The following is a 17,162-nucleotide window of genomic DNA, read 5'->3' as shown; positions in this document are numbered from 1 at the left end:
GACGTTATTTACTGCGAATCACCTACTCCTCGTTAAAGTCCAGTGACGGACTAGTGCCCTTATCAAGACAGTCCGTCAATTGTATTGTCGAGTATAAACAGTAGGAATGCATAGTCAAAGCTTATCGTCGGATCCTTAGATGTCCCGTGATAATAAACGAAATGTGCATAGTAGACAATGTATGATTCTCATTAAAGTCGATATACCTATACACTATAATGCACTGTTGAAAGTTATCGACCAATGAAGCTCACGATAATTCAATCCGACTCCTCGATTCAGTTAAGGTTATAATCTTAGGTTTCGTGTGATAGCACGTCAGTCGTTCCCGTGAGAGAACCACGGAGAATAATAAAATAAAATAACATATACGTCAGATTCTCGTTAGAACGGACAGGAATTCATGGTGGTATTCAGCCTAGTCCACCTACGGTTTCAAATTGATTAGTTGTACCGTTAGTTTTAATAATGCATACAAACTCAACGTCACTAATCACAGGTATGCCACTGGACAGATGCACCTCAGATGCAGTACAGATGCAGGAATACTCTGTTAAGATATTACACGTGGGTAAGAATCATTCCGTGTTTGGGAGTTAGGGTTGCATGCTTATATACTTATGTTCATATCCTACGCTGCCTGATCTGATCTCCCGATGCATTAGTGTTGTGTCACATTTTTGACGTCACGTCTTCACGCTCAGTTAAACCCGCTCAATGGCTCGCAGAGCATCTCAAAGTAGCATTCAACATGAGATGCCCTTTTACATCATCAAATTCCACGGTCGTCCGTGTCAAATCGATAGTAAATACTAACGTCCTGGCAATGAACCACCGCTGCAACAGTTATTGTTTATTGATTATGGTTTATTGATTTACAGAAAAAAAGTCACTAACTAATTTTATCATAGACAAACCGTATACACGAAAGTGGATCATTCTAGGCCAAGCAGAAGGATCTATAGATTTTCAGGCAACAGTTAAATTTAGTGTATAATATTTTTGTCCGACGCCTTGTAAAGTGTTCGTGACCATCTGATATATTTCAGAGGCAATATTAAATAGGAAACACATATGGTATGAGGATCCTTATTTTATTTTTCATAAATCCTGTTATCGAAATTTCTCGCTCCATTTAACTGTCACTACTTTGCACCTCGGGCTACGATTAACATGACGTGAATTAACCTCAGCGCATTTCCACATATCTACCACCCGTCGCCACAAAAGGGAATAGAAGCGGAGTATACTGATTCAAGATCACATATGCGTGCTGCAAACATTATCCATATACACGATGCTTTCCGTTTATTAATTCAACCTAAACTGCCAGTTGTTCGTTTGAAGTGCCGCTTATTACTGTCTGTTACTGTCACGTCAGCTCGTTTACATTTTTTTTCCAGTCTATAATCAGTCATGCGAACTTCTTGAGTATCGAATGCAAAATTGCACAGCAATTTGCAAAAGACACGACGTACCCCAATAATCCTGCAAGATGGTATTTATACCTACTGGACATTCAGGATTAGTTATGCGCCTGCGTGACGTATACCAGCCCGTTTTTTTTTGTAAACGACCAAAAAGACTACAAGGAGTTTAATTCAATTCCAGTACGAGGATAAGGATGGTTATCCTATTAAATTCCATATTTACAACCACTCTGTAATACACGTGGTGGAATTATTATTTATCACGGAGTCATGATTAGGATTCACTTCTGGTAACGAGGGTTATACTGCCTTGTTTAACATGGCGCGAAATTCGATTAAGCTCCTTGATATTGTCCCTGTAAGTAGACTGATCCTTTATGAGAGATCATTGAAATATAAAATACGCAATTCGCAAAATGGAAAAATCTAAACTAATGGAAATGTTACATTTGGCCATTTGAATGCTCTTCTTGGAAGCTGTCGTGCATTTTCAGTGTCGATGAATAATGGTGTTTTCGTTCAGCGAAACCCAACGGTACAAGCTTGTACGTATGTATGTCTATTTTCGCTGGAGAATAAACCTAATTATATCTGCGAAAGGACGAGGCTCAGTCTAAACACTATGCGCGTTAAATACGATTAAAGATTAACAACCGTGGCCATTAATTTTGCATACTTGGCTGTTAATGTCAGTTGAGCGAGATGATGCTACTTATGATTAAGTCCTGAGTTAAGACCTTGCAGGGTCGACAGATTCCTCTTGAACTTTCGCAACTGGATGATATTATTCTTACGGTTTTTAAGCATTCTCGGGACTGCCGTTTAAAATGAGTCCCTAAAGTCCTCGTACATTTTTTACGTATTTTATTATTGCATCCTTGAGAAGACGCAGTGGAACATGACGTAATTTTGTCTGGGAAATAATTTGTATTGTTCGTCATTGATATATAATTGGAAAAGTTATGAGGCTTGGAAAATGGAACGGATCATCAATGGATATTTAAACGCTCGACTGACAATAATTTCGTCATTGTGCTTGGCAATCGTGCGAAAGAGACCGCGAGATGAATTCTACGAATACGCAACAACCTTCGGTAATATTTGTCGCTAAAGAAATATGGGATATTGCGAAGAAAGAATAACGGCGTCTAAAAAAAAATTACGAAAGCGAACTGGATTTCATATTTGTCAAACTAACAGTATTGAGTCACCAGATTTTCAGGAGACACGTTTATTCGATGTGTTTTGCACTGTACGTATATGTAGCTCAGTGACGAGCTGTTGCATGGGAAATATTATATGTTACATATTTATGATTTTTGGTCTACAAGTTGAATCACATGTAAGTAGATTGAAGTGTGTTCCAGATACATTATATACGTGTATATGAATTACAGGGTCCATAAAAAATCTCCTGCACTTATAATAGCTCTCGGGTAGTACTTACGTTCAATTTCCTAGATTTCAAATAACTTTGAGCACTTTCAGTTTCATCGTTTTGTCACTGTCTAACATCAAAAGATTCCGCAGTTTCCTTTTCATTCATTCAATCTCTCGCGGCCTTGCATTGAAAGGAACAAGTTAATACCAATAGACACAGTGTAGCAGAGAGAAAGCATGGAAGCCCGCTTGTGAGTGACGTTTTTCTCATATATGGTTTTACTACAAGATATTCATCGCTGGATCTTGTGATTCCATGGGGACTCATATGAAGCATCGGACATTTAAAAATCGTTTTATAAGTCTAATGCGGGTCTACAGTTTCAATAAACACACTGATAATTTAATTTTATGTAAATATAAACGTATATTGGAATATCTTAACCAATGTCTTTTAGCTACGGTCGTAACGCATTTTGAAATTCCCGCTGGCGTCTATAGAAAAATCTAGGGTATTTCTTTCGTAACGGTTTATCATACGGTTGTCGTTCGTTCTGTCTAGGGAATTTCTTCATTTTTTTCCTCCAATGGAATATCACAGTGTGCGATCAAAAATCAATGAGACTCAGCTATTACATAAATGTATGTGTACGCGTCGTGCATTTAGGAAACCTTTGTTCCAACTCTGCCAGTTGATTAACATAGACTGGTATCTTTTTGAAAAATGCTAGCGCGTCCCTACGGTACTATGAATTCAGTTCGGCTATTGTGTCTGGATAGGTTAGGTGTCTGTACAGATTAGTATTATTTGGGCATATATCCAGAAGCACTCATATGCAAATCACGGACGATAGATCTCAAAGGAACCGACTGCATCTCTGGAGAAAGAAAAGAATGGAGTTGGATTTACGTTAAAACGTAAATATGGAGCTTAGGAGTTTTGCCGCCGAGCAGGTAAGTCTTCACGTTAAATATACAATAGATATGTACCGCTTCTGACCGAGTAAATATTTATTTATTAGAATCGTGCGGCGTTTATTTTCATAATTGGATACGTATCACGCATTACGTATATATGTGATAACTTTTGCTTGGGTAAATACATACAAAGATTGAAAAATGTAGACGTGCTCATTAACGTGGCATGCTTATTATAATAATACACGAGAAGATATTCATAACATATTTAATTCGTGCGAATATGCACGAGGACTATTGATTATGAATCTCTGAATGTCACTGTTCACAGACTAGGCTATATTTATATATATTATTAAATAACTTGAATGTGGATAAAGGTTATTCCGGACTCGTCATTTTACGCAGTAATTATTTAGAGTATTGGGCTACCGTAGTGACATGTAAATTGTTATTAGTGAACAAGATAAATCTCTCTTGGTTACCTTCCAGATCCGAGACTGCAAAAACTGGTCCTTTGATTCAATGACATAATTTCTTATCATCGTTGTCCGTCGCAGATTCATCAGAAGTTAAGAGCAACCTTGAAACTGAATCTTGTACGTTTTCAAAACTGGTTCCGTGATCTCGAGACTGTCGAATGATCCCGGATGATGCACGTGGCACTTTGAGATTCAAGACAGAAAGTAAAAGAGGGCCACCCTCGATTCTCGTTCCATTCTGAAATAACCAACGAAAAAGAGCCCCTTCAAATCTAAGACTGCATCTAACAAAAATATTAACACAAGAACAACGCCTATGCTAGTTCAAACCTCCCAAAATGGTAAGTGTGTCAAAGGCATCGTATTTCGGGTTTAAAAAACTTCGACTGTATAAAAATTAAAAGGTACCTTACTCTTCCGCATGAAAGCGAATACAGATATGTATATATATTTGACATAAATATTTGTGCAGGGCCGTACCTAGCTTCTTAGCTACCCCCGGAGGTATCGCAAAATTTGGACTAAACGAAATACGTGTGTGGTCCTTGTACTTTTTCTTCTTATATGAGAAACAAATACGCGTAGGTGGGACCTCCTGGGAATGATGACGGTCCATCAGAGGCGTCAGGGTTCTTGATCAGAACAAAACTTAAGGTAGGCTGACATTTATTTAATATTAAATATCCTGCAGTATACAAGGACTTGAATTAGTCTGTGATGTAGTTTTAATTTGAGATTAAGGTACCTGCGGCGCCATATTCTAAGCCGTGCAACACCTTACGGACTTTTATACCGCGATGTGCTTTATTTACAGTCTTTTAAACGGGAGGCATTTCTTAATGGCTCTCTTTTTTGTTCTCGTTGTGCGGGGGAAACACTTTGATAGATATTATATACTCAAACTGAAAATTATGTTATGACTGTTCTCATTAGTAAACGCCCACGAGTCGGCTGGCACTCCAAAGAGCTTACGTGGCTACTTCCTTCACACTGGGTAGGACATTACTATCTAAAAACGTAATGCTAAATCCGTGGGGATAATTCGTTGAATTATTAAAGTTTACGAGTTCACTGGTCTTTCAGACGGAATGTACATCTTGCGCCTGGATCCAGATTCAGCCCTTCAACGTTTGTCCTTATCTTGGATGGACTGGATTTAGAATTTTTTTAGCGTAAGACCCTGGCCCCTGCAACTGGGCCCTTATTGCGTCTTGGCGATGATTACAGGCGTCATTAAAGTCCCCGACAGTTATTTCGTGACTTTGAAATTATTATACTAAATATAGTAGGACGAACTTCTCTTCGTCGGTAGCTAAATGAAAACCGACCTCAGAGAGCGCCGTTGACTGGCTAATGAACGATTTGTCGAACTTTCGAAGGATGGGGTAAGATCGTTATCCCAAGTTGTGGTATTTGTTTGAAAAAAAACGAGACAAGAAAATATTCCAGAAAGTTCTTTTGGACGAACGCTGACTAGCGAGTCAGCCGATGTTATGGGGGTTATACGTAGATCGCCTTAGGCGCACAACTCTACTTTCACATCGATCCTGCCAATAATGGGAGCCTCATGGTACGGTTTACGTAAAAATTTATTTTTCATCCCGTATCCTTCGTAATTGCCAGATTAATCGATGAATAAAGATGGTAGTCGACATACGTTTAGCTGGGAATTTAGGATATTGCCTAAGCGAAGTTGCCTAAAGAAAATTTGAAGCGACCACACACGTTGGCAGTCGTAAAGCGTAGGTGGCGACATGCTAAGTTACAACGTCCGAAATCTTAATTCTAAGTGAACTCTGTATTTCTCCCTTTGCTGTTAAATGACGTCTAGCTGATTGTTCAGGCTGTTCCTTTGTATAATTTTTCATGAGTTCAGCAGTCCACTTATGTATTGTCAAAAGTTCACTCAGTGTGACATGTATAATCACCGCGATAAAGTAGCCTGACAATATTTTAATTGGCTCGAAACTTTAATGGAAGTTGGCTAATGGGAAATTGGATATGTCTGGTATTGGTATACGTATTGACGTAACATCAATTGCGACAAATAAGTGTATCGCTATCGATAGTGGTTAGAGCTTGTATAGCGTCATTCAAATAGAATCAAATCACCGTAGGGTTTCTTATTGCAAACGAAGCATTAAGAGCATATTCTGTTTGTACATCTTTTCATTAGTGTCAATCATTAAAACCAGTTAGTTAGTCTCGAAAGGCCGTCTAATCTATCTTAGCAACACTTCTAACGGCTGATGCAAAGAAGCACACATGGCGTATCGACAGGTCGATATTATCAGGTATGAAATGGCCAGGCGACCGGCTGGAAAGTTTACGTCAATAAATTTAGAATCGTGTTTCTAAACAGGTGGTTGTGTAGTTGTCAGTGTAGGGCGTAACTAATTTGATAATGAATCATTGACGTATATTCTTTATTTGCTATCTATAATTAACATGTGATATCAATTATAAGGATGGTATCAAATTAAATTAAATTAAATTTCTCTCCTTATAAAGTGACGATAAAAATGTAATTCGAAGGAAAACGAACATTTGTGAAAGTCATAAACGTTGACACTTGGTGACAATGCTGACATTCTGCAAAGTCTTCCGGGTCTGAGACGTGTGTAACAGTGTCGTGAAGTAAGGTTGACTTCTTAATTGTCGCGAAACGATGAATAACTTCACTTTAATTTATTTAATTATGTAAATGAGACTAATCTCAATTAATGGAATCCATTGGGCCTCTTTAAAGGACTGAAGCTCTTCTTCTTTTTCCCACGGAAATGCTTCTACTGTCACATCTTGTATTATTCGTGGGGTGACGTGAACGTGTCGGCACGCTGCTCGAGCACAATGATCTCGCTTCGATGCTACTGTATAACTTTCAGCTAATAGGGAGTGTGCGCTGTAGCCACAGGACTAATTAATTTATTAGGCAGTCGTGTCGAGTGACATTGTATAATAAATTAGTACGCTGTTTTTGGTTCTGGCGAAGAAGCTTGAACTACGTTGTTGTGTATTGGATCTAGTTTCTTGAGTTGCAAGTCACTACGCTCTTTATACGATTAGTTCGGCTCAATCGTGACGATGAGATTTTTTAATTTACACTTGCTCAATCAAAATGGTAGCAAATCACATAATTAGACACAGACTATTAAGACTGTGTAAGCATTTTTTTTAGGTAGGACTCTAGATTTAATAATATAGGACGTTTTTTGGTGTAGTCTAATGAAGTAGTATTTAATTATTATTTTGTTTTTATTCATAAAAGTTCAGTAATATCGTTGGTACTTCAATGGTTAAGGATGTTTAATAGATTTCAGTATGTATCGATTGTAGATATTTATCAAATGCAAGTAAAGTAGAATATAATTGTCTTGCCTGACTTATCGACTATTGCATACCGTCGCCATAACGTACCGACTGTAGCAAAGTTTTACTTGTAACGTTTGGTGTATTTAATTCTGTGCAAGTCCGCAGCTTATTTTTCTTATGTCCTCCGTGTCCTCTACGTTTGTAGTATCATCCGTGATCAAGCTTCGCAATATCTTGCCGTACTTTTGCGAATATTTAATTGTTCGAATGGAGTTTAAGAATCGAGATGGGTAAGATTTCCCTCAATTTTATAACAAAGAAATGGATATTTTTATTACAGAGTTAAGCTTATATTAACGAAAACTGCAGCATTTCAGGCAGTCGAATCTGTGAGATGTCACTGTCACTACACTGAAGTACAGGAACTTAACCAAATACAATTGCTGATGTGAATACCTAAGCACGAAAATATTTGGAAAGAGTGCTTAGCGCGCGATGCTGAGAATACTAACGTTTGGGAGGTATGAATTAAATTTGTATTATTTTAAAGCGGGACAGTTCAGTGTGAAATTTGAAGCTTAGAAAGCAATGGGTATGTTCAGCAGAAACACCGCTGAGGGAGCATATACATTTGATTGGTCAAATCTCACAATTGTTGCAAGATTTACGATCAAATGACTAATCAAACGAATTTGCTCCCTCAGCCGTGTTTCTCCTGAACGTGCCAATGACTCTGCATGTAGTATAATAACTGTCTTTTTAAACCTTTATTTCAGTGTTATGGACCTTAGCTGACTGTTTTGTTGAATTAATGCCTTTTACTTCATATTAATTGATATGAGAACGTATTTAATTGAAGCATATTTTACATACTATATTACCTATGTGCCTTAACATTTGTCTTTCTTTGTGTCAGGAAGTCCAAGAAGATAAGTAGTTGGTCGTATGAACGGCTCTTTGAATTATTTCAAGATTTGAGATATACAAGTTTGGTTTACCAACAAAAAACAAAAGGCTGTAGTGAAGTTATAGGATGCCAGACATGGTTTAAGGAGGTAATGATCCACTGTCCTTGGTCCTTGTCAATGTGTACACGATGACAATGGAAATGCCATCACTCACAAACGAGCTTTTTGATGCGATTCATTCTGGAGAAATATGTCCCATGCTTCCAAATAAATCTTGGGGGATTCACTGTGCAGAGATACCTGAAAAATGTATCGTGATCAGTGAAGTTGTAATGCAACATGTGAGTGACACCGGATTAGTACCATTATATATTAAACAGGTATGTAAATGCACAGTTGACTTAATGCATATAGAAAGGATAATATTTATATTTCTATTTATCTATTTCTTCATATTTCAGATTGTGTTCGATAACAAGTTAAACTTCGAAGTTTACTTTCTCAATTCTAGAATTGTTTTGAAAAACAGACCTTTTATTGGACAAACCATTGCTGGTTTTGAACATGTCGTAGCATACATAAATAGTTTGAAACTATGTGCTGGAGGCCCTGATATAAGTCAGTACAGTAACATTAAACTAGAATGTGCTTATAAAGATCCCACAGATAAATGGAGGCACAATCTATGTACTTTAGAAATTTCTGGTGCTGAGGTATGTGAATCCTGTCTTTCTCTGGGAGAAGTTTTTAAAAGACATGCACAGCGTAACAAACCATCAGCAAAATCTCGAAAAGTTGTGAAATCAGTGAAGAGGAAGCGAGTTATTTTTTAATTTTAACAAGAAGGCAATTCTACAGTGGAGAGAAAAAGTTCTAGTACAACAGCATAATGTTTTCATTTGAATGATTATCTTTAAACATGTTATAGTTAAAATCTGTTAAGCATACAAGAACATTAATAATAGAGCATAATAGTATAGAAATATATCAAACGAAATTATTAGGTTCTAAGAATCCTATCTATGAATATGTACTCTATTCAGATTTAAAGTATTTTTTTTGTTTCTGCTTATTAAAAGCGAATATCGTTTGGTACGTACAATCGAAACAGGAATTATTATGATAACGTTAATTATGTATTGTAGTATATATGTAAATAAATTAAAATAACTTTAACTGAAAATGGGTTTTAATAGCCTATGATTTTGCAACAATAAGTACTAAGGAGGAATGTGATTGAATCAGATGTATACATTTGCATTCTATTATAATTTATTGTATATAAACATTTGATACAGTTTTAAAATTTTATTTGTAGAGTTTAGTTTCAGCAGTAGAATTAGAAGTAATTAGATTTTATAGAATAGAATATTTGGAGATAAATGGAACGAGCGACCAAGATTCAATATTCGGTTTGGCATGACATGATATAGTAATATTACTTGATTCATTGTAACATTATCGTTGCATTCAAAGAAATATATTCGGATATTCGTGATAAATTCATTACATTAAATAAATTACTTGAATTCCATCTTTAATATACGTAACCAATTTTATCCTAAATCTCTTGAGTTATGGACCATTGGGCTAATAAGTAGAGATGAAAAATATCGAATGAAAATAAATGATGGCTTTTATAAAATTATTTTATTTCATCGTTGTTTGTCATCATGATCCGAAAGATTATGGTTCGATAAAAAGAATGTCACTTATTCAAACCGATTTCATCCATACTTTGTAAAAATAACCGAAATGATTATTAAGAATTCTTTACTACAAATTCGAAAGGTTTTCATTTTATCATGTTATTAAATATTAACGATACTGCTATTGGTATCTATATTATTAGAATGTCGAAATAAAAGTCTTACGCTGGTAACCGTCATAGAGAGTCGATAGTTGGAGTAGAAATGAGGAAGAAATAATAAAACAAAATGTCGAAACGTGGAGACATCTAATTCAACTTTCTGGGGTGAGTTGCATTGGTAATATAAGGCCATTCTTCAATTGCAACATTTGCATCAGATTTGCAATAGATAGAAAACAATTTACATACTTTGATCTATGGATTGCTTTAAAAAACAATAATTACCGACGCTAAAACTAATTATTTATTATAGAATGTCTTATCGTAAATATACAGTGAATATACATTTACGCTTGGCTACGAGAATATTCTCACGTTTTTTACCTCGAAAATTGTCTTGTAAATTTCAATTGTCCTTCATCATCAACATCTTACTAATATTAATGACCTTTATACCAATCACTTATTACATCATCACTCGTATCTATTAGTCATTTCTTACGGAAATGTTTTACGGTTTAAACGTGAGAATGTCATCACCGCCCAAGCATAGTACTACTAATTCGCATCATACATGGACTAGACTTGATTACTTATAATCAATAGTAGTTTCTTAATGCAACATTGCAAGGAAACGAAATTATGTAAAAGGAGATATAACAGCAAGAGACACAAACATAAATCTATTATCCTCGCTTGCAAGGCCTAATATTACACTTTGCCTGGAAAATGCTTATTATTATTTTCTCTTTATTAAATTTTCTATAAGTTTATTTTCCTTACATCCTGTTACATTTTTTGCATATGGTATGCATAGACCTTTTGACAAATGGTTAACATTGAATACAACGGTATTTTACGGCTAACAGTGGCCATCGAAGGATTCATGTAAACTAACTGGCCAAACCGGATGAAAAGGTAGAGAGTATTGGCTCGTAAAATTATCGATGAGCAATGAGAGGACTCGATCGATCTCTTAATAAAATATCATAATTGGTAAAAAAGCCTGGACATTCATAATGGCTTTGCAAGCGAGTATACTCTCATCTAAAGTTATGGAAGGCTCATCTAGCTTTGCTAAACACCAATTACGTATACATAAATAGTGTATAAATTAATTAAGTACAAAAATTACAAACTTATTAACAAAATATTGGCAAGACTGGGTTTCAGCCGAATTAATAGGCTAACGATTTTTCCTTTTTTCTCATTTTTAACTTTCCGTTCCCACCGAGCGGAAAACGCGCCAAAAATGTTTTACTGTCCAAATGATAATATTGCGTTTTTGAACTTTCGCGTGTCCCTAACACGGATTGAAATGTCATCTTTGTATTTTGTTTTTCGAATCATTATAATTTTCAGTATATTACGTCTGTTTGAGACACGTCGAGATTTTATTCAGTTTTCCGTTTTGTATCTCTCGTTTTAAACTAAAAAATTAACGCAGCGACTAAAAGTACTGTTTTCCCTCTATTTTTATAGTCTCGCAATTTAAATATTTTTATTTCAAATAAACATGCTCGCAATGTACCCCTCGTGTACAGTGAGCTTGCTCGATATCGTGGAGATAAAAAAATAGGCCACCAGGTAAAAATTTCCTTTCACCTAGGCCTCGCCAATGCATGATAGCTAGAAAAATGTCGTATTAAAAATGTATGCAGTATTTCGCGCGTTTATCGCTCCTTTAACACCATCCCATTACATCAATATGATATTATTGCTTCCACATTAATAAATATTACAACCAAGTACGTCTCTGACGATTTTTGTGTTTTAAATTACCTAACACATATCACAGAATACGTATTCCTCCTTTAGAAAATTATACAAAGCATAATATTTATGATACAGAAGATTCGTACATTATATAGAAATTCCATCAACGCGAAAGTCGCATATGTGCGAGATACGCGTCAACGGGATACGTGTGAATGTTGCGCTTTCATTTGGAGTTAGGTACAAGAAATTTGTGCTCTCACTACTTGGAACTTAATATTTTTATAATACTCCCTCTCTCTCTCTCTCTCTTTCATACTCTCGTTTCTTTTTCACTCATTCTCTCATACGCACGCAAGATTAACTTACTAAACCTACCCTGCACATCATTAAGGTAATATCCAAGCAGCGATAGAAAGATCGAAATTTTCAATTTCGCTAACCTTCTCGCATTCCCTAGCTTCCACATAAGATAAATTAATATAACAGGTATGTCGTAATACGAATTGGATAAGGCATAGTGAGTATGTTACAGTACTGTCTGAGATATTCTTATAGTTTAACCGATATTATCTGTATGGTACAATCGTGCACTCAGCGATTGGGCTCATCAACGAATCCACGCTCGAGCCACCTGAAAATCAGAAATAGGAAGACATGTTAATATTTGCATTCTTCTAATAATCCAGCGGCATCAAGACCTCTAACTGTCCATTAGATATCTTACCTTGATCGACGAGATTAAACGGTGCCGAGGTAGCGAAGGGACTACTGGTTGAGCAGGGTGTTAGTCACCTCAGAGATGGACAACAAAGGACTCCCGGCGTCCGGTTTGGAATCTGCGGTGCAGCCGACCCCATTGTGGCTCCCGACGACCCCACCGCGTGATGATGCGGAGCATGGTATAAGACGCTGCTGTTGGTGCTGCTGTTGTCCGTTCCCATGGACATGGACATGCCCATGCCCATGCCCATGCCCATGCCTAGACCCAACCCCGTCCCCGTTTCCCCCGCAATTCCCGATGCTGACGGTGACGTGCTGCAACCGAAAGGACGTTCCTTCGTTACCAGATTAGAATTCCCACTCCGGTATAACGTCCTCATGAATTCTCTTTTTCTGGAGAACATCGCACAGACCAATAAATCCTTATGGATTCAAGATTACTCGATGTCAATGAAATCAGAATGTAGGTAACGTTCAAGGAGAAAAAAGTGTCGTGCGTATAAACGGTTACTTAAAAAAATAATATGGAAAGATAAATTATTTCTTCCTACAACGAAAGGCCCTGTTCTACCGGTAACTGTTCACATGCAGAGTTTTCCAGTTTTGCCGGTCATAAAAAGAAAAGAACTATTCTAAGGTCAGCCGGTCGCGAATAAAATAAAATTGGTGAGGTAGCGATGACACTCACTGGGGCGTGTGCCTTGGTGGTGCAGGGTGATGGTGGTAGGGATAGTACTGGTAGTGATGGTGGTGTTGCACTCCTTGCCATACCTCGGAGCCCGCATCCCCGTGTGCATGACCAGGATGAGAGTGAGGATATCCAGAGGTCGCATAATGACCAGCACCAGTTGGATACTGCGGATGCTGTTGATTCTTGGTGCGCGGCGGACTGCCCGCTGCCGTAGTAGCCTGCGAGTTCGGAGACACTTGCTTCCACTTGCAGTCACCGTTGAGGCTGTTCATTTCCGCGAGCGACTTCAGGGGATCACTTCCGGCCGAGACTTGGCCGTGCGTCGAGTGCGACGAGTGGGTCGAATGCGGCGTGGGTGGGCTGTAGCTACCATTGTTTCTTGGTGGTGAACGCGATGGCGGCGCACCCCACATGAGGACAGTTTGTCGCGGCGCTTCGTTCCCATAAACTTCAGGCTTGACGTCTTCCATTTTAGGGGTGAGCACACCATTGGCCGCAGTCACCGGAGAGCTTCCGGCGGAATTGCTGGAAGACGCTCCTTCCAGGGAGTGTCGGCTTCCGGCTCGGACCACGTTGATGTCTGTCGGATGAATCGGAGCCGTTGCCACTGGACTGGCAGCATAAGGAGAACCTACGCTACCAGGATGTCTAGTCTCGACGTAGCTGTACTTGGGCGACTCCGCTAGCTGCTGGCAGTACAGCTTCTCTTCAGCTTTGCTGCTCAACTGATGAGTATCGTAGGTGGGCAAGGAGACGTCTATGAAACCGTTGTAGGCTGTGGTTGTATGATACTCTGGATAATAAGACCCTAGCGGCCGGTACTGGAAGAGATTCTCTGTGGCGGTGAGGTATCGGTTGTCCAAGGCGGTTGCTGGATAGAGAGTCTGATGATAATTGCCAGTGTGGCCTATGTAGGTTGTCAATGACGGATCCGTCGTAGCTGCGACTGCCGTTGGTGCGTATGGCGTTGGATACATGGTGTTGAGGTTGCTGTACGCTGCTGCAACCGCTGCAGCTGCACTGGTATCCGCTGTTAGATAGTCCACTGACGCCACCGTTGGTGTTGCTGGTGGCGACACGGACGACTGACTGGTTAGCTTGGTTCGTTTGCTCCGACACGTCGAGAGGAAGTCACGTAATTGGGTCTTGTAACGTCGGTTCACTCTTTGCGGTGTCGGCTGTGCTGGGAGGGTTGGTGTCATTGTTGATCCTGTCAAACTCTCGCTGTCTGAGAAGTAGCTGTTGGTCAAGCCTGCGTCCAAGTAGCTCACTTTGAAGTCCATAGTGCGCTTGCCCAGAAGATCCCGACCTTCCTCTTCCCTGAAATGGCACGCGAATGGAACGTGAAGTGCGGTGTCTTTGTATTTCTCGTAAAATCTTTCGTAAAGAGATGGTATACATACATTAGAGGTCTATGCGTGCTGATAACGAAATCTGGTTTGGAGTTCTTGTAAACGAGTCTCGAACTGGTCTGCAACCATTGCCAACCTCCGTCCTTCGTTTGAAACCTGTAAGCTATCATACCGGATGCTCCTGTTTTTAGAACTGCAAAGAAAGGATTTCCCATTAGCGAATGCAAGTAGACATAACAAATTAAATAGATGTGTCGATAGATAATATTGGTAGAACTTACGTTCTTGATGTGCGCTTGCAACGTAGGCCAGATCATCGTAATGGACCAAGTCGTAGCCACCCAGATTAGCCAATTCAGCATCGGAATATCCCAAGAGCATTTTTCCACGCTGGTCCATGGACACCAATGCAAGATCAAGTTTGTGTTTGCTCTTGAACATCACTTCCTTCTGTGGCACTTCTAGCAACGACGGTGGCCCGAATGGCGTGCACAGGGCAAAAAGTGCCAAAGGTGGTTCTTCTGTTTTTCGATTTTGCCCATGAAGCACTTTCACTCGTCCTCTGATATCCAAACGCTAAAATCAAATGAAAAATAGAATGATACATGTAATGGATCGACAAAGCGCTTTATTTGTTCGTAATTAGAGTAACTATAGATCTGAATCATCGGCGATCGCACTGTGCTTAAAGATGAAGAAGAAATAGAAGAAGCGAACAAGGCCAAGGGAAGTCAATATTTTTCAAGTCAACCAATAGGAAACCCAGCCATTTTCGCGGCAAGTAATATAACAATCTCATGTAAATTTGTGTAAAAACACGATAGCCAGAAGTGGATATACATCTCGTAAAGGAGGATGCCGCCAAGAGGCAAACAGCGACGACCGGCGCCGTAAACCTTTTACGATTACAGTTTCATTTTCATAAACGTCAAAGCGGCCCCGTTTTTGTCTTCGCGAAACGTGCCAGAGTGTGACTGGCCCTTCTGGTCCCGAAGCCGACATCGTGCTTAGTTATGTCTTGCGTCTTACGTTCGACAAGATACTTCTGTGTTTGCTGTAAGATAATTAGTGTTTTGCCATCCACATCTCAGCATCCACCAGGAACGCCTCTGGTTTTGTTCGCCAATTGATTTACACACATTGCACAGCGTTTCTTAACGAATTAAATGAGGCGAAGTAGATGCTTAAAAATTTCAAAATTATTTTCTATTCCGAGTACCGTTCCAATATACCCAATCTTTTTAGCACTGTCCACCCCTGATGAACTTCGAAGTCTCTGGCATCTAGGATACAAGGACGCATTAGTACCTTCACTCGAGTAGAAGACGAAAGTGCCGAAGGCAGGGAATTAATTAAAGACTCCAAGGTGGTAATGGAATTAGCGTGCAAGGTACGGCGCGAAATCGTTGAGCACGCATCTCGCGCACTCCTCGATACTTTGCCTAGTGGAGTACCGATGCTACGTCACAATGAAGGATGCACGAAAGTCTTCCGTGAGTCTGTTTTTAGCCTACTAGCGGACAGCACGAAACTCCTCGGTTGAAACTATCACACTCGCGTGACTCCGTAACGAGTAACCGGCCGATGAATGAACGTAGAGTCGCTATATTTTTAATGGAGGAAGCGAAAGGGATGGTAGATATTCCTGGTACGGAAGCGCCAATGTCACCGGGAAGTATATCGGGTAGATGTGGGAATCGGTTCTGTGCGTTGAGACGAAGAAGAAGAAGCCGAGAAGCAGGCGGATGCGGAGGGCTGGGAAAAAAGTAATTACTCCAGTGGAGCCCAGGAGACAGGCTGAAGTGACTTCTGCTCTTTTATGACAGTGAAATTATTAATTACTGTTTTGTATGCCGGCACTCTGCTGCTGCGAGTGTGGAGAACATTCCGAGTGAAGCGATGGGGATGCTGGGAGGCAAGACACTGTACGTTCGATGCTCGTTGTAGCGCAGCGGCTTTATTGTAATTACATATTGCGTTTACCAGTAATGTTCTCAAGATACTGGTTATACATTGTACGTATCTACATGGTAGGAACAAGATGAAAGGAATGTCGAAGGATGCATTTTATTCGCGTCAGGGAATCTTGGGTGCTTCGCATAGTTTACCTAGGTTCTTGAACTTACCAGAAAGCCGGAAGTGTTGTCGAGTAGACACCGGAAACGCACTGTGAAACTGCGCTCGACTAGATGACTGTGCTGAGGTGAAAGGACATCGTGAAGTGGAAGGTTTGCACTTTCGGCCGGTAGAAAGGAATTCCACATCAATTGTCTTTGAAGCTCTTCTCGATCTTCGCTGTGTACTAGTTCGTATACACTCTGATGGACTATGTCAGACTGAAATGGAAAGGTAAATAAAGAAAATAATGGTAGAAAGTGAATCGATAAGTCTGTGTGCTAAAGGGTTAATAGGTCCTATGTTGGTATGTTGCTGTGGGGGG

At 39.3% G+C, this 17,162-nt stretch overlaps 2 protein-coding genes across 7 annotated transcripts in view; one reads left to right on the top strand and one right to left on the bottom strand.

Annotated features, from left to right (window-relative positions):
• Positions 1-7,684: 7,684 nt before the first annotated feature.
• On the top strand, positions 7,685-9,613 carry LOC107274751. 3 transcript variants are annotated; one of them, XM_025091962.1, is made up of 5 exons: positions 7,685-7,812; positions 7,892-8,043; positions 8,299-8,367; positions 8,443-8,810; positions 8,892-9,613. In XM_025091962.1, the coding sequence occupies exons 4-5, from the start codon at positions 8,619-8,621 to the stop codon at positions 9,261-9,263; spliced, it is 564 nt and encodes a 187-aa protein (XP_024947730.1). In that variant the 5' UTR covers positions 7,685-7,812; positions 7,892-8,043; positions 8,299-8,367; positions 8,443-8,618; the 3' UTR covers positions 9,264-9,613. The 3 variants fall into 3 exon arrangements, with proteins under 3 accessions (XP_024947730.1, XP_015609716.1, XP_015609714.1); XM_015754230.2 differs by lacking the exon at positions 8,299-8,367; XM_015754228.2 differs by lacking the exon at positions 8,299-8,367 and having other exon boundaries at positions 8,439-8,810.
• Positions 9,614-10,370: 757 nt separating this feature from the next.
• LOC107274750 (aryl hydrocarbon receptor protein 1) overlaps positions 10,371-17,162 on the bottom strand; it is a 99,384-nt gene continuing 92,592 nt past the window's right edge. The window contains exons 5-10 of one of the 4 annotated variants that reach the window (XM_015754224.2): positions 16,849-17,058; positions 15,004-15,298; positions 14,774-14,915; positions 13,368-14,690; positions 12,684-13,001; positions 10,371-12,590 (exon numbers count right to left, since the gene is read on the bottom strand). In XM_015754224.2, the coding sequence (XP_015609710.1) occupies positions 12,725-13,001; positions 13,368-14,690; positions 14,774-14,915; positions 15,004-15,298; positions 16,849-17,058 (2,247 nt within the window). In that variant the 3' untranslated portion in view covers positions 10,371-12,590; positions 12,684-12,724. The remainder of the gene's footprint in view (positions 12,591-12,683; positions 13,002-13,367; positions 14,691-14,773; positions 14,916-15,003; positions 15,299-16,848; positions 17,059-17,162) is intronic. The other 3 variants (XM_015754225.2, XM_015754227.2, XM_025091949.1) reach the window with 3 other exon arrangements.

The sequence above is a fragment of the Cephus cinctus genome, unplaced genomic scaffold, assembly GCF_000341935.2.
Source record: "Cephus cinctus unplaced genomic scaffold, Ccin1 Ccin1_scaffold0101, whole genome shotgun sequence".
In the NCBI taxonomy this organism is placed as follows: Eukaryota; Metazoa; Arthropoda; class Insecta; order Hymenoptera; family Cephidae; genus Cephus; species Cephus cinctus.
Note: the sequence above shows the minus strand (reverse complement) of the source record. Positions and strands in the feature narration are given on the sequence as shown.

Bases quoted from the DNA above. Each gene is read 5' to 3' on its own strand.
- LOC107274751 (XM_015754230.2), top strand. From the start codon at position 8,619: ATGACAATGGAAATGCCATCACTCACAAACGAGCTTTTTGATGCGATT. The intron at 8,811-8,891 runs GTATGTAAATGC...TTCATATTTCAG, and splicing joins TACCATTATATATTAAACAG to ATTGTGTTCGATAACAAGTT.